General features: G+C 38.5%; 2 protein-coding genes across 11 annotated transcripts in view; both read left to right on the forward strand.

The window, feature by feature from the left end:
* Positions 1 to 18,881, forward strand: part of RSBN1 (round spermatid basic protein 1) — a 47,814-nt gene extending 28,933 nt beyond the window's left edge. The window contains exons 3-7 of the mRNA XM_032249708.1: positions 6,951 to 7,088; positions 7,628 to 7,770; positions 13,864 to 14,031; positions 15,345 to 15,453; positions 16,384 to 18,881. Of these exons, the coding sequence (XP_032105599.1) occupies positions 6,951 to 7,088; positions 7,628 to 7,770; positions 13,864 to 14,031; positions 15,345 to 15,453; positions 16,384 to 16,857 (1,032 nt within the window). The 3' untranslated portion in view covers positions 16,858 to 18,881. The remainder of the gene's footprint in view (positions 1 to 6,950; positions 7,089 to 7,627; positions 7,771 to 13,863; positions 14,032 to 15,344; positions 15,454 to 16,383) is intronic.
* Positions 18,882 to 23,056: 4,175 nt separating this feature from the next.
* PHTF1 (putative homeodomain transcription factor 1) overlaps positions 23,057 to 24,748 on the forward strand; it is a 61,403-nt gene continuing 59,711 nt past the window's right edge. For 2 of the 10 annotated variants that reach the window (XM_032249713.1, XM_032249714.1), the window contains exon 1: positions 23,372 to 24,425. Coding sequence is in view for 6 of the 10 variants with exons in the window: in XM_032249715.1 (XP_032105606.1) it covers positions 24,381 to 24,425 (45 nt within the window). In the remaining 4 variants the exon portion in view is untranslated. Of the gene's footprint in view, positions 24,426 to 24,748 lie in introns of all 10 variants that reach the window. The other 8 variants (XM_032249710.1, XM_032249711.1, XM_032249718.1 and 5 more) reach the window with 8 other exon arrangements.

The raw sequence follows: 24,748 nt of genomic DNA on the forward strand, positions 1-24,748 counted from the left end.
TGATAGCTGAGTGTTATTGCTCCTGAAGACTTTTCAGCAGGTCGAGATGTGGAGATGAAAGACAGTGATGATCATTCTGACCCTGTGTAGGCATAGGCTATTGTGTGTATTTGTATCATTGTTTTTAACGAAAAAAGGTTTAAAAAGTTAAAAAAAATTTTTTAAGTAGAAAATACCTTACAAGTAAGGATATAAAGAAAATACTTTTGTATAGCTGTACAATATGTTTCAAACTATGGGTTATTATAAGAGTCAAAGAATTTAAAAACTTCAAAAGTTTATAAAGTTACAGTAAGCTAAAGTTAATTTATTATTGAAGAAAACATTTTAAAATTTAGTGTAGCCTAAGTGTACAGTGTTTATAAAGTTTACAGTAGTGTACAGCAGTGTGCTAGGCCTCCACATTCACTCACTACTCATTCACTGACCCAGAACAACTTCCCATTCTCCAAGCATCATTCGTGGTTAGTACCCTATACAGTAACCTTTTATATTGTATTTTTACTGTACCTCCTCATATGGTTAAATGTGTTTAAATATACAAAAACTTATCATGATGTTTCAGTTGTCTACAGCAGGGGTCCCCAACTGTACTGGTCCCCCAGTACTAGTCTGTGCCAGTTAAGAACCAGGCTGCAACAAGCTGAAATAGAATTACTGCTTGAGCTCCACCTCCTGTCAGATAAACTGCAGCATTAGATTCTCATAGGAGTATTAACTGTATTGTGAATTGTGCATATGAGGGATCTGGGCTGCACACTCCATATGAGAATCTGACTAATGCCTGATGATCTGAGGTGGGCCAGTTTCATCCCAAACCATACCGCTAAACCTCCTCAACCCTATTCCATGGAAAAATTGTTTTCCAGGTTGGTCCCTGGTGTCAAAAAGTTTGGGGACTACTGGCTTGCAGTTTGCAGTACAATAACATGCTATAAAGGTTTGTAGCCTCGGATCAAAGGCTATGCCATATAGCCTAGGTTTGTAGTAGGCTATACCACTTAGATGTGTGTAAGTACAATCTGTGATGTTCTCAACCACAAATTGCCTAATGATATTTCTCAAAATGTATTTCTGTCATTAGGTGATATATGACTGTACAGTAAACTTGTGTAAATGAATGACACCTGCTTTGCTATAACTCATGTTACAGGCCTCCAAGTATTTGAGGACTTGTGTCCCCCCTTTAATCTTTTCAAGTTAAATACTTTTGAAATACTTTTGATTTTTTGCATTCTCCCTCCAATATGTATGGTTTGCAAGTCCCTAATCACTTTAAATGTTCTCTTTTGGGTGTACCCTAGTTATAGATATGTTTTAGCCCAGATCAGGAGATCATACCCCACCCAGATGATATCTCTGTGCAATGTAGAGTATTGCTTCCTTCATGACAAAGCATACAAGATACAGGCTAAACAACCATAACAATGAGGACCAATGTACAGTGGCTAGAACAAAAGAAAAGTTTCTCTCTTGTTCAGCAGTCCAGAGGTAAGCAACTCTGTTACTTATTGTCATCCAGGATCCTAGTTTCTTTCTGTCTTTAATTTTCGTCATTCTCACTGGTGTTGTCATGTGCATGGTTGAGGCTAGCTCTTCCCCACTTTGTGTTTCAGCCCTCAAAAGAGAAAAAGGAAGTGGAGGACAAGCCACTTCCTTATAAAGGCATACTCTGGAGATTGCGTATGTAACTTATGCAACTGTCCTGTTGGCCTAAACTTAAGCACAGGCCACGTTCAGCTGCCAGGGAGCCTAGCTCATTGGCCATATGCCCAGGAAGTTCTTACTAAAAAGAAGAACTACTTTGCTTGTTTAGCATTAGTTTCAAACAGTTGGTGCGTGTTTTTTAATTTCATTTATTTATTTTTTCTTTTTTCTGTCAGCCTTTTCAGGTTGAAAGTTGGTGTATGTTAAATTTTGAATTTGTGATCATAATTGCTGTTCATTGTTATCCTGTTAATTATTTAAAAGTATCACAAACATTTGCATTTATTAAATTTTTTAATGCAAGTGATGGACTGGTAATCAGCAGTTCTTCTCCCTCCCCCCATTTTTTTTTCTTTTTGCCAGAGTTTATGGTTGATTACTTCATTTCTAGCCTTAAAATACAGAAATTCAACAAATATTTATTACTACATACCAGACACTTTGGTATATATATTCACAGATACATAATAGTGAATAATACAGATTGTTCTCTTTAACAGAGTTTATATTCAAACATATTGCTTGATTTCTTTTGTGAGTGGTTTAAATTGGGTGTTGGCAAACTTTTTCTGTTAAGGACCCAATAGTATTTTATGCCCTGTGGCCTAAAATTTATATAAAGAATTCAAACAACACAGCAACAATAACAAAAAATCTGATTTAAAAATGGATAAAAGACCTAAATAGGCATTCTGAAATTTGAAAACATATAACAGGTATATGAAAAAATGTTCAACATAATTCATCATCAAGGAAATGGAAGTCAGAACTACAATGACATATCACCTCACCCTAGTTATGGTTATTAACAAAAAGACAAAAAATAAATGCTGGTGAGGATATGGAGAAAGGAGACTTTTATACAGTTAATGTCAATCTAAATTAGTACAGCTATTATGGTCATCAGTATGGAGGTTGCTCAGAAAATTAAAAATAGAACGACCACATGACCAAGCAACTCCATTTCTTGGTATATGCCTATCTCAAGGAAATTTAATCAGTATGTTGAAGATCTGCACTTCCATGTTTATTGCAGCACTATTCACAACAGACAGTTTGTTTATCTTAAAAAACAGTTTAGTCCTTGACAGTTTTTGAAATGTTATTCTTAAATCATTTTAATTGCATTACTTCTTACCTCATCCTTTCATGATTTTGTGAGCTAACTCTTCCTCCTGTCTGTCAAATAGCTGTTTTTCTTTAAGTGCAGTTCTTGGTTCTCTGTCTCTCTGTATTCTTTCTCTCAATCCTTAGTCACTTAAAAAATTATGTGTTATAGACAATTTCCAAAATCTATGCATCTATACCTTACCTTTTTTGATCTAGTTATAACTCCAAATCTAACTTATCTAAAATCTGTAAATGTTACGTACTTTGGTTCTTTGAGCTTGAAACCTTATTTTGAGTCATTTTTTAGGTCTATTTAATCACCATCAAGGAAATACGGGAGTTGTAAAGATGGACAATAACATGTGAAAACTTGTGCAGGCATCAGAAATTATTTAGAATTTAGGAAATGTATATTTAGGGTAAGGCAAATGTGGAGAATGTGGCAAATGTTGGTCTGTTATTCCCTTGGAATAATAGATCAGGAGGGGCTTTTCTCAGCATTCATACACTCAGCATTTCTCAACAAGGAGCTGAGAAAATGAATATTATTAATTGGCGAAATAACATACAGAAGGAGAAAAAGCAGGTTTGGAAGTGGAAGGGAACCTTACAAAAAAAGAGAGCTCAGTTCTGTAGGTATTCAATTTGAGGGTGTCTGTGGGCTGCCCAGGAGGCGTTTGTATGTAAAGATCTGAATCTGAGAAAAAGTTTTAAGTTGGAGATGTAGATGTGGAATATAGTAGGGTACAGGTGGTAGTTAAATCAGTAGTATAATTGAAACCACCCACAGATAATATGTTGAATGAAAACTGGGCCAGCTCTGCAACAACCACGTTTTGGCGAGAAGAAAGCCTGGAAGGGAAGTCAAGAAAGCAGGTGACTGAAAAGCATTCCTTGAATTTGGCTGTGAGGAGGACATCAGTGATTTGTTTCAGGGGAGTTGTATGAGCAGAAGCGTGATTACAGTGATATGAGATGTGAGTAAAAAGTGAGGTGAGGCAGTAGAGACAGGTAATACAGACTAATATTAAAGAAGTAGGATTCTTATGTGAAAAAGGTATATCATGGTGCTTTTGATGGCAAGTTGCAGGATAGTCAGTTTTAAAATGGGCTTAAATGATGACAGAGATTTATCGGCTTATGGAATGGCAAAGTCCAGAGGTGGGATTGATAGTCAGAATGTTTCAGGATTGGGGTTTGCAGGCAGAGCTGGTGGAAGGACTGGGATAGAGGATGAGAGTGTGTTTATGAGAAAGGGATAAACCTTGAGGTTTAGGCTAGATATGGAAGGAGCTGAAAGCAGATATGGAAGGAGCTGAAAGCAGGAGGGGCTGATACTGAGAAAAAAGTGTAGGTCACGGAAAGCCAGAGGTCTAATTTCATGAAAGTAAAGGAATGAAAACAGGAAGGTTGTGGTTTACTAATAAGGGCTTTCTCTAGCTAGGCTAACTTAGCTGCAGTTATCCAAATAGGCTTTATACATTGCAGCTTTCAAAATCCACTTCTTGTATTTTGTAGCATAGTTGTTTACTTGCTGGCTCTTCTGCCAGGAAATAAAAATAGAACATTGTTAATTCTTTGTCACCCATGGGTACAACATTGGTACTCATACAAAGGTATGAAACAGAAGATCCTCATAAGATGTGAAGCTTTTCTTTGTGTATATATGAAAATGAACATGTTGGTCTTGGCAAAATTATGAGGTTGCTGTCATTTGTGGTCATACCCTTTCTTTGTCTTGTGTTGTTGCTGCCCTTCCCCGTTTTAGGTATACTTTTTTTCTCTTTTCAAATAGAAAAAGGTGCTTCATATTTATTCATGGCACATGTTGATTATTCTAGATGTTTACATTTCTAAGTTGTCTTTCAAGTTCAGTGCTGTTGAGTTTAGTGGTATTTGAATTAGGTAAACGTGGAGTGGTGTGCTATAAGACTATTAATTCAAGTCTCACTTTGTGTGTAAAATTTAAAGTAATATGAATTCCTTCAAATTAATAATGCATTGAGTTATATAATCTCAAAGCTAGCAGGCCAAATAAATTGAAAAGAGCCACATGGCAGTGTACTTCTTTAGGACTGGTCTTGAGTTTTGGCAACTTTAAATTATGATAGGTCTCAGAGTCACTTCTGGCTGGAAAAAAGATTTTTAAAATATTATGATAGGTCTTTAGGACATTTGTCCTATAAAATGCCACTACCCTGTATAGAGTGAAAGGAATTTCTGAGACTGGGAATAGTTAGGAGACGTGTTTGGGGGAGACTGATATTTCTTAATACTGCTAAAAGTATATAATTTCTAGAAATGCTGCTGAAGATTAAATCTGCTTTAGTTGTTTTAGAGTGCTTTGAAAGGTTAGAATAATTTAAGACTTCCTTTCTTCACCTTCCTTATCTCTATATCCTGTGATGAGCCTTTGTTCCATGCTACCACCCCTGGCTTTTTATGGCATGGTGTTCATACAAAAGTTATGGAAAGTAATTTATATAAATAAATGTAAAGTAATTCTGTCCTGGGTGGCTGCTGCTTAAGAATTATCTAAAGTGATCTTGGGGAAAGGATTTGTAAGGAATTAAGAAATCCCCACCCCTGCTATTTGAGAACAAGATCTAAGGTCTTCTATTCTGTGTGTATGTGTGTGGGTGATGTTAGATTGTCTATGGAAGGAAAAAGTTGATCATAAAAATGCTGCTAAAGAACTAATAGTGAAGAATTGTGGTAAGATATACTAGATGGTCATTTATGTGGACTGTTTCCTATTAAGGCAAAATTGGTGGCATTTAAAACATGACAGTAGATTTTTAAAATTTTTTTAAAATGTGCATTAAAGAGCCATTTTATATAAAGATATTGGTATATGTTAGGCTTTTAAATGTGATCTGCATTTTAACAGGGGTAGAAAATGGTAACTGATCTGAAGTGGAAATTCTGGTTAAATACAGCATGTCTAGTCTAGTCCATTGCTATGCATAGGATCCATCTGTCTATCCTTGAGAAACTGTAAATTGGAGGTTAGATAAGATAATACATGAAATGACTAGAGGAATGGTATCAGATTGTATGGAATTGGTTGATAGATTTCATTTAGATGCTAGATAGGATGCTCTGGGCTACATGTTTGTATAGGATATGCCTTAAATTCAGTGGGGAGTTGATAGAGAGAAAAAGTACATTGCTCATAGGTAACATTAGACTTCAGAGAGGGAAAAGATCATGGAGTATGACCAGGAAGACTTCTAGAAAAAAAGAACTTTTGAACTGCTCTTTGAAAGATGGATACAATTTGGGTTGGCAGAATAGAGGACATTCCAGGTTGAGCAGATTCAAGAGAAAAATCACTGGAGGTAGAAATAAGTTTGTCATAAATTGAGTAGAGAAAAAGATTGGGCCAGGTGTGGTGGGCCTCGCCCAAAACTTTGGGAGGCCGAGGCAGGCGGATCACTTGAGGTCAGGAGTTCAAGACCAGCCTGGCCAGCGTGGTGAAACCTCATCTGTACTAAAAAAAATACTAAAATTAGCTGGGCATGGTGGCGTATGCCTGTAATTCCAGTTCCTAGAGAGGCTGAAGCAGGAGAATCCCTTAAAGCTGGGAGGTGGAAGTTGCAGTGAACCAGGATTGCACCATTACACTACAACCTGTGGAACAAAGAGTAGAACTTCATCTCAAAAAAAAAAAAAGATTGGCCTGTCTTGGTAACAGTGACCCTGGTATCTGGTCTAAAATGAAGATTCTGAAGCTAGGAATTACAAAATGAACATGGTCTTTTTTTCTCCCTGCCCTGATGATTTTACTTTTATGTTTTTTTTTTCCCTTAAATAAAGATCACACTCTAAAATATTTGTAAAGTTAAAAAAATCATTTTTGAGAGAAGTTTAAGTATTAAATAGATCTTAATGTCTTCAATATCCCTTTGAGATGTTTAGGTTAACTAGCACATTGAAATTTGCTTGCGGCACATATATTAGCGTATTTGTCAGTGTGCTTGGGTGCCTCTCTGACTTTATCCAAGGTATTGACTGTTCAATTCTTAGTTTGTAGAAGAAATGGCAACATTGGAAACAATAACTTATTTTAATTCTTTAATTATATTATAGTTGTATCTCAGTCCATTTTTCCAACTTTATTTTTATCTTAGGTCAACAGGACGTACTGCTGTGGCACCTACCGAGCAGGTCCTATGCGGCAGATAAGTCTTGTTGGAGCAGTAGATGAAGAAGTTGGTGATTATTTCCCAGAGTTCCTTGATATGTTAGAAGAATCACCATTTCTGAAAGTGAGTATTAATTAAGATTATTAAAGTTTGGATCTTTACTTAAGTGGGCACTTTATATTAACGAGTATTAAGCTAATATTGCCTATTGAAAACAGAGTCTTGCTCTGTTGCCAGACACCAGGCTGGAGTGCAGTGGTGCGATCTCAGCTCACTGCAACCTCCGCCTCCTGTGTTCAAGCAATTTTCCTGCCTCAGCCTCCCGAGTGGCTAGGACTACAGGCATGCACCACCACGACCAGCTAATTTTTGTATTTTTTTTTAGTAGAGATGGGGTTTCACCATGTTGGCCATGATGGCCTCGATCTCTTGACCTCATGATCCGCCCACCTCGGCCTCCCAAAGTGGTGGGATTACAGGCGTGAGCCACTGTGCCTGGCTTAAATTCAATTTTAAAAAATATAATTTACTGTGTAAATAGCATTTATTTATTTATATACAGTTGTAAAAAAGTCTTATTAGAACTTTTATTTGGGTGGGGGGGATTAACTTATAAATCATTGAAACGATTTTTTAATGTGACTAATTCATCTGATTTCTAGATGACTTTGCCCTGGGGTACACTTTCCAGCCTCCGACTCCAGTGTAGGTCCCAGAGTGATGATGGGCCTATAATGTGGGTAAGGCCAGGAGAACAGATGATCCCTACAGCAGATATGCCAAAGTCACCCTTCAAGAGACGACGGTAAACATTTCTTTTCTCAGATAAGCAAAACTACTTTTTTTTAGTTGGTTTCTTATAAGAATGAGTACAGTTTGAAAACCATTTGTCTTGAAGGGGCTCCCTTAAGTAAATTTTTTAGTTGTCAGTTCCTTGTTCCAGTCCACTCATTACATAGTTATCAAAGTGAAGCATTTTTCTAAAACACAAATTTAATTTGTATTTATATTTTTAAAACCCATGCCCTAACACCCTGCAGGATAAAAGATCAAACCCCTCAGTGTGGTTTACAAGGATTTTTCATAATCTGGTCAACTGTACCTTTTCTAGATGTATCTGTTTCTAATCTTCTCCGACCATACTGAATTCACTTTCCAAACCATAAACTATCAAAACTCTTTGCTTTTGTACTATTCTTTTTACTTGGAATGGCATCCTCTCTCTCACCTTCCACTCTACTTTGCAAACTTTTTTTTTTCTTATGAGACAGGGTCTCATTCTGTTGCCCAGAGCTAGAGTGCAGTGATACAATCATAGCTCACTGTAGCCTTGAACTCCTGGGCTCAGGAGAGCCTCCCAAGTAGCTGTGGCTATAGGCATGCACCTTCAGGCCCGTCTGATTAAAAAAGTTGTTTTGTGTATTTTGTTTATGTAGAGTTGGGGTCTTGCTATATTGCCCAGGCTATTTTTTAACTCCTGGCCTCAAACGATCCTCCTGCCTCAGCCTCCCAAAGTGCTGCGATTACCATCCCACAGCAAACTGAATACATTTTCAAAACTTAGCTTGAGCTGGGCACAGTGTCAGATGCCGGAGCCTGAAGTAGGAGGCTCAGTTGACCCCAGGAGTCCATGACAAGATCCTGTCTCAAACCAAAACCAAACAAAACCTAACTTGGATGGCACCTCCTTTGTTAAGCTTTTCTTTCCTCCCTTAGGTAATTAATTGTTCCCTTCTCTGTGCTATAGTGTTCTGTTCATTAAAGTTCTGTTTACATGTTTTTATTTTTTACTAATATTTGAGGTTTGCTTTGGGAGGACAGGGACTATTTTATTTATCTTTGTCCTCATGCCATATAGTAGGTAACCAGTATGCGCTGCATGAAACCAATAATGTACTATAGTACGGAGCCTCAGTAGTTCATATTGTGCTAACATATTTTGTCTTTCAGACTCTAAAGACAAATGTAGATTTAACTCATTCTCTAGTACTTTGAAAAATCTAATTTAATGAGACTGAAATGACTTATACCTGCTTAGACTATGATAATAGCAATTTAAAAGGAGTACCCAAAAGTGAGTTTTAATGGACTAATCTAAACCATAACTTAAGGCACATAGGAGAACGATAACTTGAGCTAAGTATGGAATAATCTTAGGTACTTGAAATGTGTGAAAATACTTTGTAATTAATTATATACGAATGCAGGGTGGTGGCATGGTAAAAACCCAGGAGTGACTTGAAAGTTCTGTGCATTGTTAGATTATAGCAGTTTTGTTGCAGGATGATGATGAATCTTGAAATTTAATTAAATTCTTAAGTACTATATGCATTTTTTGTTCCATAATCTTTCCCCCCAAAGTGACCATCATTTGTTTCCTGGTTATTATAAACTTAAGAAAAAAGTAATAGAAAAGAGTAAAAAGGCCAGGCATGGTGGCTCACACCTATAATCCCAGCACTTTGGGAGGCCGAGGTGGGTGGATCACCTGAGGTCAGGAATTGGAGACCAGCCTGGCCAACATGGTGAAACCCCATCTCTACTAAAAATACAAAAATTAGCTGGGCGTGGTGGTGCATTCCTGTAATCCCAGCTACTCGGGATGCTGAGGCAGGAGAATCACTTGAACCTGGGAGGCGGAGGTTGCAGTAAGCCGAGGTCACACCACTGTACTCCAGCCTGGGCAACAAGAGCAAGACTCCGTTTCAAAAAAAAAAAAAAAAATTAAAATGAGGGCAGGCACAGTGGTTCACACCTGTAATCCCAGCACTGCTTATAGGGTTAGAGTTAAGATACATTACTTTGTTCCAGAACCACAGTGACTTTCTCATGCTTGACTATGGCTTTCTTTCATAACTTTTTTTTTTTTAGGACATTGGTGTTGGTAGTTACCTAGCATTCTGTCCTTTTATCATATCCTCATGTCTTTCTAGAATTTTTTTCATACTGTCTGCTCTGCTCTAACACATCGGTTTTTTTACATGGATATCTCTTGAAACTCTACTTGTAGAAGGTTTATTCCAGTTATCCACCTAGGACTTCCCATTTAATGCTTTTCCACATTAACCTATGGTGGTTGTCTTCCTAGATTTATTTCCTTCTCTTGCTTAAGCACACTCTCAAGTAATAGTCTAACAAAGGGAAGGTATCCTGAGTCATTATATGTCTGAAAATTTCTTTTTCTGTTAATAAATATGATTAATAGTTTAGCTGAAGTCCAGAAGTTGTATTGTCCCTTAGTATTTTTAGCAGTACTCTAATGTTTTCTGGCATCTAATATTATTTACGAGAAGTCCTGATGCTAGCATAATTTTTGTTCTTTTGTAGGTAGCCTATTTTTTTCCTTATCTGGAAGCTTATGGCATCCTCTGTCATCAGCAGTCTGAAATTTCACAATGATATGTCTTGAGTCTTTCATTCTTATTTTTTAATTATATTTTTGTTGTTTAATAATCACCTTAAATTGAACGATTTATGTCTCCTGAATATTTTTCTTGCTTAATGGCTTTGGTAATTTCTTATTAATTTTTCTTCTTTCTGAAACTACTATTGGTTGAATAATAGATCTACTGGTTTGATTGCCCTCATATTTTCTATTTTTGCTTTTGATTCTGAGACATTTACTGGACTTTTGTCTTCTAACCTTTCTTTGGTGGTTTTTTTTTTTTTCTTGAGACACTGTTGCTGTTGTCCTCCTAGATTTATTTCCTTCTCTGGCTTAAGCACTGGAGTACAGTGGCATGATCGTGGCTCACTGCAACCTCCGCCTCTCGTGTTCAAGTGATTCTTCTTCCTCAGCTTCCCCGGTAGCTGAGATTACAGGCGCATGCCACCACGCCCGGCTAATTTTTGTATTTTTAGTAGAGACGGGGTTTCACCATATTGGTCAGGCTGGTCTTAAACTCCTGACCTTGTGATCCGTCCACCTTGGCCTCCCAAAGTGCTGGGATTTCTTTGGTGTTTTTAAATTTTAGCATTGTTCATTTTGGTTTTTGTCTGTCAGGCTGCTGTCATCTTCAGATAGCTGGTGATTCTTGGTTGACCCATTCATATTTTAGAATAAAGCACTGGGCTTATTGAGAGTTCTAATTATATTTTGCTGAGTAGACAATTGTCAGTTGTCAACTTAGAGTGAACAGGAATAGAAACGGACATTAAATGATGTGTCAAGATTTCAGAGGATTATATTCTATTTTTTCTGTCAATTTTCACGTGTTTAGAGAATGTGCAGTTTTTCTGGCTGAAAGGTTATCAGGATGTTTTTGGCTATAAGCAACAAAAATTTTGATTCGCACTTGTTCATAAAATGTCTATCTTATATATCAAGAAGTCCAGAGAAGTTGGTTCTAGGCACCATATGGTCAGTGTGTCAGTGCTTTTATCAAGGGACCAGATTCTTTGCTTTTCTCTGTTCTAACATTCTCTTGGCCTAGGCTTTGCACTTAGACTAGCTCCCTTTACAGTTGCTAGATGGCTGAGGCAGTTCTAGATATCACATCTGAATCTGGCTATATCTAATAGAAGAAGAGAATATCTTTTTTTATACTTCTTTCCTAGGAGTTAGGAAATTTCCCAGAAGTCTCTTCAGCAGATTTCCTTTCATGCTATTAGACAAAATCAGTTGATGACTATTCCTAAATCAGTACTATCAGGGGAACTGAGCTTACCATAATTTACCAGGACTCAGCAACTAACTCTTGAACTTTTGAACGAGGTCACATACAGGGCAGGATCAGATGCCTAATGAAAATCAGGGTTCTGTCAGGGAATTGAAGGGGAAGAATAGATGCTGGGTAGGTAGCCATAGTCTACTCCATGTGGGGCTAAATGCCTGTCTACATTTCTGTCTGCAGGGATGACTTTTTTAGTTGCAGAATTTCACTTTAATTCCCCTTTTCTCAGCCTTACTTCATTTCTGTTCATCATTATTATGCCTGACTTCTTTTTGGACTCAGGCTTTTCCAAGGGCTGTTGGGCAGGTCTGCTGCCTTTTTGTCTGCTGATCCCTTCTTGTGTATTCTATGCCTGTGGCTTTCTCTGCTCAGTTTTATTAGTCTCAGGTACTGTGATCATTTTCCATCTTGCAAAATTTTGTTGATACTGCTCATTCATTAATTCATTTCCTTTGTTGCTTCTTATTCACTATCATCTTTAGATTATTATATTTAGAAATTCTTGAGCACATATAAAAGCAGAAAACAATATAATAAACTGCTATGTGTTTAATGTACAATCAACAGCTGTCAACTCATGACTAATTGTTTCCTCTGTACTCTAATCCATTCTCCCATCTAATCCCCACTTCCCCCATTATTAGTTTGAAGACTTTTACTTTCATTTTAATGTAGAAGGAGATCATATGACTGCGTAGTTTGCAATCTTGAATCAGAACTCTAGTCTCACTATAATAGGGTGATTGCCTGATGCACATGGCAACTTAGTACACCAAAACAACAGATTGCAGCAGAGAAAGAAGTTTAATTGGAGGGCGACTAAAGGAGGAGATGGGAGGAAATCTCAAATCTGTCTGCCTGAGGAGTTTGGGGGTAGGGTTTTTAAGGGTTTTGGAATGGGCTGATATGTGGAGATGTTCATTGGTCCAAGAGTACAAAGTGAAGTCATGGGACAAAGAGATGAATAAACTATTCCCATGCTGATTAGGTTTTTCTGTGGGGATCTTTTTTTTTTTTTTTTTTTTTTTTTTTTTTTTTGAGACGGAGTTTCACTTTTGTTACCCAGGCTGGAGTGCAATGGCGCGATCTCAGCTCACTGCGACCTCCGCCTCTTGGGTTCAGGCAATTCTCCTGCCTCAGCCTCCTGAGTAGCTGGGATTACAGGCACGCACCACCATGCCCAGCTAATTTTTTGTATTTTTAGTAGAGACGGGGTTTCACCATGTTGACCAGGATGGTCTCGATCTCTTGACCTCGTGATCCACCCGCCTCGGCCTCCCAAAGTGCTGGGATTACAGGCTTGAGCCACCGCGCCCGGCTCTGTGGGGATCTTTAAATTGGTTAGCAGCAGCTGTTTTGCCGGAATTCAGGGTCTGCTTAAGCCATCCTTAACATCGGAGATTCTATCTCAAAAGCCTTATGATGCTAATGCTATTTTTTTTTTTAAAGTATATTTCTTTTTTTACAAAAACGTTTTCCCACTTCAAGAAATTCTATCTGTAGGAACAAGTGGGGATGCAAATGGTCAGTATCTATCGTACAGTTTTGAAAGCTGTATAATTTTTTACAAATGCAATTAGTTTACAGTAAAACTACTCTTTTAGCCATTTTTGTTTTAATTTTACAACAGCAAATCTGATTTTGATGGCTTTTTAAGTTTTGTGGGTTTGTTACATTTTTTAAAAAAAATTTGAAGAAAACCCACAAAACTTCAGTACTTGACCTTTAGTTATAAGAAAATGGGTCTAAGTGCAGCCTGATTAATGCTTAATTATAGCTATATTTCTGTCTAGAATTTTTGTTAACTGTGTGAGAGTAGCTTCACTAGTAGCATATTTTGAGACTCTGAAATGAGATGATTGAGGGTAAAGAAGCCTTAAACTTTGACTTTTATTTTCTGTTGCCAGACAGAAACACTATATTTTAGTCTAATCTATGAGAACATGTTGCCCGTATATGTGGCAAAGAATATTGATACTTAGATATAGCTTTAGCTTTACTATGGCACACAGGGAGAGGAAGGTAATTATATTAAGCATTATAATATAGTGTGTTAGATGCTAATGATCATAACCTTTGAACTCTTTTCAGTCTTCATCTTATTTAAATCTGGTATTTTAGCAGACTTTTTTGCCTTACTGCTACTAATTATTTTATTTTATTTTATTTTTTTTGGTCTCCTTCTTCCTTGCTTACCCTTTGTTTAACAACCAAATCAACTCTAGATCAATGAATGAAATAAAAAATCTCCAGTACCTACCTCGGACCAGTGAACCCCGCGAAGTCCTCTTTGAAGATAGGACAAGAGCTCATGCTGATCATGTGGGTCAGGGGTTTGACTGGCAGAGTACGGCTGCTGTTGGAGTTTTGAAAGCTGTACAGTTTGGTGAATGGTAAGTTAATGGGACTCAGCTGCAAGTTTGGTTAATATTTTATAAGACAATGTGGACTAAAGGTTTAGGACCAGTTTTCAAATTGTGGTAAAATACACACAAAATTTGCCATCTTAACCATTTTTAAATGTCTAGTTGGTAAAGTTAAGCATAATTACATTGTTATGAAACAGAGCTCCAGAAACTTTTCATCTCACAAGGCTTTAACTCTATACTCACTGAACAAAAATTCCTTTTTTTTTTTTGAGACAGAGTGTTGCTCTTGTTGCCCAGGCTGTAGTGCAATGGTGCGATCTCAGCTCACCGCAACCTCCACCTCCCAGGTTCAAGCAAATCTCCTGCCTCAGCCTCTCAAGTAGCTGGGATTACAGACATGTGCCACCATGCCCAGCCAATTTTTTGTTTTTAGTAGAGATGGGGTTTCTCTATGTTGGTCAGGCTGGTCTCGAACTCCCGACCTCAGGTGATCCACCCGCCTTAGCCTCCCAAAGTGCTGGTATTACAGACGTGAGCCACTACATCCAGCTAACAATTCTCTTTTACTCTCAGCCCCAGGCTCTGGTAGCCAACATTCTACTTTTGTTTCTATGAATTTGACTACTTTACATACCTCATATAGTTGGAATCATATAGCATTTGTCTTTTTGTGACTGGCTTATTTCTCTTAGCATAATGTCCTCAAGGTTCATCTGTGTTGTAGCAAGTATCATAATCTCCTTCCTTTTTTAGGCTGAATGATTCATTGTATGTGTATACCACATGTTGTTAATGAGTTTATCTATCAGTGGACACTTGGGTTGCCTCCACCTTTTGGCTTTTGTGAATAATGCTGGTGTGAACATGGGTATATAAATATCTTCTTTATGTCCCTGCTTTCAATTCTTTCGGGTATACACCCAGGAGTGAAGTTGCTGGATCATATGGTAGTTCTATTTGTAACGTTTTGAGAAACTGCCAGACTGCTTTCCATAGTGGCTACACCATTTTACATTCTGTTGAGGCCCAGTTTTAACAAAACTCAGGACACAGAGATACAAAGTGGTAAGAGGACTACAAATGCAGCTAGTTTACAATAAAGCTATTCTTTTTAGCCATTTTCGTTTTAATTTTACAACAGCAAATGTGATTTTCATGGCTTTTTAAGTTTTGTGGGTTTTCTTCAAATTTAAAAAAAAATTGTATACCTAGTCATTAGAAGCTATGCATCTATTTCTCTGCTAGTAGAAGCATTTCCAAGAATAAAATAACTGAGATTTGTCATCACTTTTCATTGTGAGATGTTTGTCTCTAAAATTTAATTTTGTTAATCTTAGGAGTGACCAACCTCGCATAACCAAAGATGTGATTTGTTTTCATGCTGAGGATTTTACTGATGTTGTACAGAGACTTCAGTTAGACCTTCATGAACCTCCAGTTTCCCAGGTAATAACTTATTTTTTATTACCATTTGAGTGAGATACTGGAAATAAATATACACATTTTATTTTGAATTTTATCTTATAGTTTGATATGTGTGATAGTGAATTTAATTTTATTTATTAAAGACTGAGTGGGGGTAGTGCTAAAAATCATTTAAACAGAGCTTCCTAAGCAGAATGCTTGAAATCCCTTCAATCTTTGGGATACCAGGGGGGCCTGGGATGGTTAGAGGGCCCAGGCTGCTCATTATGGCCATGAGTTGTCTCACTTGTTAACCCCATTGCACTGTGTCCCCTCAACTGCAAAAGGTTGAAAGACACACTAAACGAAAAGAGAACATGTTGCCCTTATGTGTGGCAAAGAATATTGATACTTAGCTGTACTTTGAAATACTTTTTGTTTCTTTTGAAATGGAGTCTGGCTCTGTTGCCCAGGCTGGAGTGCAGTGGCACAGTCTTGGGTCACTGCAACCTCTACCTCCTGGGTTCAAGTGATTCTCCTCCCTCAGCCTCCCTAGTAGCTGGTACTATAGGTGCGCGTCACCACGTTTGGCCGATTTTTGTATTTTTAGTAGAGACAGGGTTTCACCATGTTGACCAGGCTGGTCTCGAACTCCTGACCTCGTGATCTGCCCGCCTCTGCCTCCCAAAGTGCTGGGATTACAGGTGTGAGCCACCACACCCAGGCTGAACTACTTTTTAAATGATTCCCTAGGCCATCCTGATTTTAACCTGTACTTTGTTACTAGAGAGGTAGTAAAATAGGTGGAAAAGAATTTCCCAAGCATTACAGGAATTTTTAGAAAGTTATTAGTATTGCCTATTTTAATTTGATTGTATTTATAATACATATTGTTTCTGTTTTCCTTTGCTGATTATGTTGTCTAAATTACTACATACTTTAAGGTCTCACATAACTTTTTTCTTTCTTCAGTGCGTACAGTGGGTAGATGAAGCTAAACTAAACCAAATGAGGCGGGAAGGCATTCGTTATGCTAGAATTCAGCTTTGCGACAATGATATCTACTTCATCCCTAGAAATGTCATTCATCAGTTTAAAACAGTTTCGGCAGTGTGCAGCCTAGCCTGGCATATAAGGCTTAAACAGTACCACCCTGTTGTGGAAGCCACTCAAAATACAGAAAGCAGTGCTAACATGGACTGTGGTTTACCTGGAAAGCGAGAATTAGAAGTTGACTCCGAATGTGTGAGGATAAAAACTGAATCTGAAGAAACATGCACAGAGATGCAGCTGTTGACAACTACTTCATCATCCTTCCCACCTGCATCAGAACTTAATCTACAGCAAGATCAGAAGACTCAGCCTATTTCAGTTTTAAAAGTGGAAAGTAGACTGGACTCTGACCCGCAACACAGTCTGCAAGAACATTCAACCACTTCTGTGTGATATGTACATATTCAAACACATTTTTTAACTTTTTTAAATTTTGATGTGAAGTTATAGTTTTATAACTGGCTTAAGTTAAGTTTTATTGGAGAAATCTTGCCTATAATTCTATAAAGAGAAATGACATTCCACAAATGTCAGGCATATCTTTTTTACACAGATTATGCAAAGTTAAGAGTTGTATCTTATCCCGTTAGTACAGTATGTAATAGTGGGTCTGCTGCTACTTTCTGTTTTAAGGTGTGAGGTAACAATTCAATCTCTTCTTCAAATCAAAATGAGAATTCTCTGGAATAACAGATTCATATGTGGTAAATTATTCACTTCCCTTAATTTTATCTTGCCTTGTCTTTTGCCATATTTGCTGTTTTTATGGATAAATCAGATTTATGGTTTAGTACCTATGTCTTCATGGCACAGGTTCAGTTTCTACAGTAAACATGGCATAGGTTTCAGGAAAGAATTCCTGCAACTGGTACATGGGCAAGTAAGTTATTTAGTTCTAACCACAAAGAACAAGTAGTTTCTAAGGAAAATTCAGTGGCTCTCTGGTTTCTTAACAAAAGAGAAAGCACAGCACTTTCTGATCCAAACTGTCTTTTTTTTGTATCTGTTATTTAAAGCCCAGTGGATATTTCAATTAAAAAAAAAAAAGATCTAAAGATGAATAGTCCTTGGTCATTCATTATCCATGGTTCATTAATCTCTTCTAGAATATATGCTAACTATGGAAGATATTTTGGGTAAAAGAGATAATGTTGACATGATACTCTGTTGTTCTGCTTCCTGGCATCCTCACATTTTGTGGGGATAATTTTGCTTCCTAAAATGATCACAAATATCAAACCTGGAGAATGATAATAGTCTTTCTGATGAGGCTGCCATATTTTGAGCATCAATCTTACGATAAACTATTCTTGTCACTTGGCATCAACCTCTTCATGATAAATATCTACTACTGAGACACTTCACAATTTTAACTGGTGAATACCTGGGTTTATTTACTATTACTCTGTGTTGCTATTTTCTAAGAAAGAATACACTAGACTTCATCCTACTGTTTTCAGGTAGCCTAATGATTAGTGCCTGAGTATTTACATTTTCTTTTCAAACAGGCACAGTTCATATTGCCAGTATGGTCCTAACTTTCTGTTGTTTTAGAATGTTAACATGATTCACATTATACTTTCTCTTAGTTAATAATACAATAGGCCTTTTGTTTATTAAAGGAAGAGTACTCCCCACACCTAAGACCAGATTCTTGTATCTCCCTGGTTACAGTGCAATTTGGAGATTTTTTTTTTTTCCTGGATGGTAAGATTTGAAATATTTACATTAACATAGGCAAAACAAACAAACAAGATGCTGCTTTATTATGTCTGTCACCATGAAAACTTAGCTGCATCTTTTGAAATATCAATATGAATTTTCTCTAAAATATTCTGAAATAGGTTAAATCTTATATAAATATTACTTTGTGCAATATTGTTGTGTAGTTAAATGCATATTAGCAAAGTATAGAGGTCACTGTGTAAACCGATAGAAAAGTAACCATCAGCAAATACTGCAGTGATTAGTTAGAATCTGTATTATTCCTTATATATATGTATATGTATGTATTCTCTGTTACACAGGATGAAGATAAATAGGGATACATTTCAATGTAAACCATTTATGAATTGGAAGTGATGTTGGCTTTAGTTATCTTTGTAAATAAGGTAATTAGAATGGTATGAAAGGTAATGTGATTATTGCGGGGGTGTTTTTAAATCTTGGGTATAAATTCTAGGGTAAATTCCAGTTTATCAAGACTAGTTTTTATGGGACCTGCCTTTGAGGGTGTTTTTTGTTATTTTGTTAGGGAGGGGGTTAATCACAAAGTGTATGGGTTTGGGTTATTTCTTGTTTTTATTTTTCTGTCCAGAAGAGCTTTACCAGGCTGTGCAAAGTAAAATTCTTCTCAGGCAACATTTGCTTTTAAAAATAATCATGAAGAGCAAGGTTGTTAAAGCAAAAATTTTTTTTTAAATTTTTTCTTGTCTTCCAAGATCCGATTTCCCCATCTCCTACTTGCCATCCAGCAGATGCCATCTGTCATCCAAGCTGGTCATTGCTAATAAACAAGGAGACTGTCTCCTGACAGCCAGCACTGTGTATTATCACTCAGGAACCAGCGGATCTGCAAAGACCTACAATCAAAAGCAAATCCCCATTTTCCTTTTATAAAACATTCTACCCTCACCTCCAGTATAAACAAATTAAAAGAGTACAATAAAAATGTTTAAAATCATGTACTAATAAAGTCATTGTATGTTAGAATTGCAATAGAATGGAGAGAAACATTTAGCTAGTAACGTATCTGAAAACTGAATGTCCTATGTGAGTATTAGATTTTAATAGCATGCTTTAAAGACTGATGAATATAAAAGCAGAACTTTTGCGTTTTTTACTGCTTTCAAACCTGTATCCTAGTTTAGTGATACAAATGATTGCAATTTTTCTAAATCATTAAATTACTTGGTTTGGTGGAGTGAGGCATGGAGCAATTTGGCGTCTTCTGATTTGTTAAAGTAGTGATGGCAGTAAAGTTGTAGCTGAAATTTAAGCTGATCTTCCTTTTTGGTATGTTATCCGTTGTGCCAGCTCTTGAGATTACTTGCACAATGTGGCTATAAGTTTTAATATTTTGTGGAGCAGAGGGATGTTTTTAAAATGTGCTTATGGAAAGGACCCAATAAATGAATATTCCTAACTTAAGTAGAATAATTTTATGGTATCCATTAAAAAGGATAAAACTCTTCCCCTTGCCCCAGAAGTAATTCTCTATACCAAGATATGCTAGGAGTAGATGTTGATTCAAAGTGGTAACCCAAATTCATAAAGCAATAATAAAAACCTACATATTATGTTCCCTCCTCCAAAGTTTTAACTCTTTAAAATTAATTCCTAGGTTTAATTGTACTTTTAATTTGCTTATTCAGTACTTAGAATTTGTTTAACTGCTACTTTATTTTTTAGTGAAAGACTTTTGAAAAGTGCCCTTTTCCCTTAAGAGACAGTTGGAATACCAGCTGACTAATATTACAAGCTCTTGTAGGGGGAAAAGGAGCTTATTAAAGTTCTTTACTAAACTTTGGGAAAAGATGTCTTGCATCAGTCTTACTAGGCACAAAAGTCACACTTAATGACTGGAAAAAACTTGCTTATTGCCTTTCCCTATATAAATATTATTGTCTAGAATGAAAGAATATAGGAACAAGACTCTCAAATCCATAAAAACCCTTAGTGAATATATTCTTAATCATTAATATTAGCCCATTATATTTCCATCTGTATTTGCCATAAAAAATTTATTTGCATTTATGCCTTTAGGATAATTTTGTATCTTTCTAATCTGTTTTATCATTGCTACAGGTTTTTAAAAAAGAAACTTTCATTAGCTAGCACATGCCAGAGGTTCACCTCTGTGCTAAGTTGTTTTTCAGACAGGTTGTAGCTGTATTTATTGGCCATGCAAGTAGAGGAAATGCACAGTACAAATGTTTTTCTTTAGCACGTAAGGGACCTATCCTTGTCTTGAAAGTTTGTTGCTTTAAAAGCAAGTATCTCTCCATAAATATTATGGCCTTCCATTTTCTTCATACATTTTTTAGGATCCACTTGTGCATGTAGTTGAGACCACTGTCTCTTAAAATATAGCACTTTTCAATTCTAAAGAAATACTTATGTACTACTATCACATGTTGTAAATTTTCATGTAATAGTGTTTTCTGTGACTAAACTCCATTTTGATTGGCAGCTAAGACTTTTTTTCCTGTGGCTTTTATTTATCTAAGAGGTCTTTGCATATAGATGAAATGTATATTTGCCTGGCGGACTATTTTCGTTGTGTGGCCTTAGTTTGTTTATTGACATTAACGAGTGTTTTAAAAAGGTTTTTAATGAATAGTCTTAAATCTAAATTTGTGTGAATAATCCTTTTAACTCAGTGCTTTTTTGTAGCTGTCTAAGTGTGTTAAATTGTTAAGCTATTTCTTTGTAAAATAGGACAATGGAATGCATAGTTTTTTTTTTTTTCCTGTAAAGTATTTTTTTAATAAACAAAGTCTGATTTGTCCTTTACTGGTGTTTCATCTCAAAATGCATAGCATATGTGAGTTCTAAATACCTGGAACCTGTTTTTAGAGGACGAACCCTTCACTTTCTGTATCCCCTACCACTTAAAAAATTTTAGAAAATCTTAGACTTTTCTTTCCTAAAGATATCTGGGGAAAATTCCATCCATATTGAGATGCAATTAGTTTGGAGGAAGAAAAAAATACCTGGCATTTGTTGTAGTTATGCCTCTTATTGCTTAAATTGGCTTGTTTCTACTTAAAAGAGGACAGTCTTAACTTTTTATTCTGGTGATATGGATTTTCTTAAACATGCATTGAGTACTAGTGAAGATGGTCTATAGACTTTTATGTCATTGATGTATTAACGCAACACAACAAAATGGATTTATTTTCTCCTCAGTTTTTGTATGAACTTTTCTTTAATTGAAGTACCTGTCCCAAGCACTGTTAGCCTTTGGTTCTGATTATGAAAAGAAAATAAAGGGACTTAATATTTTTTAACTTCCACGGGCCAGGCAGTTTATATGAGGGTATCTCATTTAATCCCTACATCCTTAAGAAAGTAACTATCTCCGTAATACAGGTGAGAAAACAGGCTTGTTAGGTTGAACAAATTGCTTAAGATCACAGATTATTGGTTGGGAGAAAGGATTCACACATCTTGTTCGCTAATTGCCTTAGGAAGCATTGAACAGTTTCCAACACGGCACCTGAAAAATGGTTTGCTACTTAACACTATTCTCTAATTCTACTTACCTGATTCGGTTCCTTCACACACTCTCCTCTAAATCTTGTGTGCCAAACGATGAAGTAAAGTTCTTTTGCTATTAATGTAATTGAGGTTAAATATTTACCTGTGCAAAATTCGAAGTTTTTGTCATTTTTTTTTCAAGTTGGCCATTTGTGGTGAAACCCCACAGAATTGTGTTTAGCACTAAGGAAAAGAAAACCTGTCAAAGAGCAAAAGCAGAAGGAAACCACTGCCAATGTGTGCAATATAAAAATAAGTCAGGGTGAAATAATTTTTTATTTATTTGTGGCAAGGTCTCTGTTGCCTAGGCTGAAGTACTGTGGGGCAATCTTAGCTCACTATAGCCTTGAATTCGTGGACTCAGACGATCCTCCCTCAGTCTTCCAAGTAGTTGGGACTACAGGTGCGTGCCACCACCTTTGGCTAATTTGGCTAATTTTTTTTTTTTTTTTTTTTGGTTAGAGTCTCTGTCGCCCAACCTGGAGTGCAGTGGCGCGATCTCGGCTCACTGCAACCTCCACCTCCTGGGTTCAAGCGATTCTCCTGCCTCTGCCTCCTGAGTAGCTGGGACTACGGGCGCGCATCACCATGCCCGGCTAATTTTTGTATTTTTAGTAGAGACGGGATTTCACCGTGTTGGCTAGAATGGTCTCGATTTCTTGACCTCGTGGTACGCCCACTTTGGCCTCCCAAAGTGCTGGGATTACAGGCCTGAGCCACTGCGCCCGGCCCTAATTTTTTTTCCCCCCAAAGAGACGGGGTCTGACCTTGTTGCCCAGGCTGGTCTCAAACTGGGCTCAAGCAACATTTCCGCCTAGGCCTCCCAAAACGCTGGGATTGCAGGCGTCGCGCCCAGCCTGGGTGAAATAATTTGTACAACTTAGTCCTGTGGTAGTTATTTTAGCTTATTTACCTCATCGGTGAAATGGAATAACTTCCACCTGCTACACACTCAACAGATAAGAAATAACGTCTGTAAAACATTGAGTACCGCGCCTCTTAGGCTTTCTTAAGTGGAAGCTATCATCTGTCATTAGCTTTCCCTGACCCAGATGCTACACGCTGTGGGCCAGCAAGAACACAAGAAGACGGCTTCAGATAAGGGGAGAATGGCTGTTAAGGGACAGTGTTCCATTAATGCGCGCGCGCGCACACACACACACACACACACACACACACACACACACACACGGAAAGCAGCTTAAAAATCCTTTAAATGTATCCTTAAATATTCAGTTTAGGGATCCACCTCTCCTTTCTCCTGACCTGTCGGCCCTAATTAACCAGCTCCTGCCGCTGCCTTCCTTTACCCAATTGAAAAAAGCTGTGACTGCCCAAGCCTGGTCCCTCCTTTTCCACTACCTTTGAGCGCCAGAAAGCTCCAGACCAAGAGCTGCTGAGGGGCGGGGGAGGAAGGGAGTCACCAAGCCGCAGCCTGGCACCTTCCTCCCAGGGCAGGGCAAATTCATGCAAACATTGGGAACCTAAGTGCCAGGCCCCAGTCTCTGACCTCGTGGAGCCCACGGCCAACTGGGGAAGAGACTAAGCCGGGAAACACGAAGATGAGTGCTACAAAGACTTGAGCCGGGAGCTACTAGAGTATGAGGACCGACTTCCTGCAGAACGCTGCACTTCCTGCAGAACGCTGGAAGGGAGAGTCGTTTCTGAGGAAGTGACTTTTAAGCTGAGGCCTGAAGGGTGACCTGAGGGAACTGCTCTGGGCCACCGGTCGCCGCGCGGCCCCTCAGGGCCTGGGACCCGGAGCCTGGACCGAAGCTGGGCGGGAAGGCCCGAGCCAGGGGCGGAGCCACCTCGGGAGCTGGAGCCGGAAAGCGGAAGCCGAGGGCTGTTGCCCGGTGGTCGGCGGAGCGGCTGTCGCCCAGCTCTCGGCAGGCTGGGTCGCGGCAGCCCGGCCCGGAGAAGACCAGCGCCGCCTCCGCCTCCTCCCCGGCTCCCGGGCCTTTGCACCTGCCTTTTCCAGCTGGGCACAAAGCCTTTTGCTGTCGCCGTGGCGACTGGCGGCCTAGCGAAGACCTCCTTCGCTTTTAATCCCGCTCATTTTCCAGTTCATTCTCTGCTTATTTTCTGGTCAGCTTGTGACCCTGTAGGTCGGGCTCGGACAGGCGATCGATTTGCTGCCCTCAGGGCGCTGGGCGGCCTGCGGCCTCCGAGGCTGGGGCGGCCTCCGCGGTCTCCATGGTAACGGCCCCGCTGACGTCTGCGCCAAGGGGGGAAGATGCGGCCTGCCGGGCCCGCCGCCTCGCCCCCGACCTCACGGTGGGACCCCGGCCACTGAGGACGAAGGTCCCGGGCGCCGGCTCGCAGGGCAGCGGGCAGCAGGTGAGCGCCCGACGCCGGGGAGCGAGGGAGGCGGGTGCCGGGCGGTTCCAGCAGCCGCCCTGCCCCTCCCCCGCACCCACGAACACGCTCGCCCGAAACATTGCAGAGGTTTCACCGGTCGCCGCTGCGCCAGTTTTTTTGTTTGTTGTGTTTTCCCTGGCGAACTGCCGGTGGAAGAGACAGACAGCAGCTCATGGAGAGGCTGAGAGAAGCGGTTTTCTACCCAAATTGGGAGAATAACCTTCAGCAGCTGGACTCACCGACTGGTTTTCCTTCATTTTCAGTGAAATCCCATTCTCTGGCTGGAGACACAGATGGCCTCAAATGAGAGAGATGCTATATCGTGGTACCAAAAGAAGGTAATACCAATATATATATATATATATGTATTTATTTGTCAAGCATTCTTCCTGCAAAAAGCTCCCACAAAGAATATAATGTTACTTTCCCCTGAGTTTGGTAGTACCAGGTGTTCATGTATACTTCAACATAAATGAAAAAAAATGTACAAGGTCATTATGTCTTTTAAACCCGGTTCTGGGTCCCAGAATAAGGTTTTCACGCCATCTTCCTTCTCCAGGCTACGTACACAAATGCTACCACAATGCTTTGAAAGTTTGCTTCTGATCAAACTGCTTAAAAACAAAAAAAATGAAACCTTTATCTGCACAGCTCAGACTGG

The sequence above is a fragment of the Sapajus apella genome, unplaced genomic scaffold (genome assembly GCF_009761245.1).
Source record: "Sapajus apella isolate SASKATOON/1434 unplaced genomic scaffold, GSC_monkey_1.0 scaffold69, whole genome shotgun sequence".
Taxonomy (NCBI): Eukaryota; Metazoa; Chordata; class Mammalia; order Primates; family Cebidae; genus Sapajus; species Sapajus apella.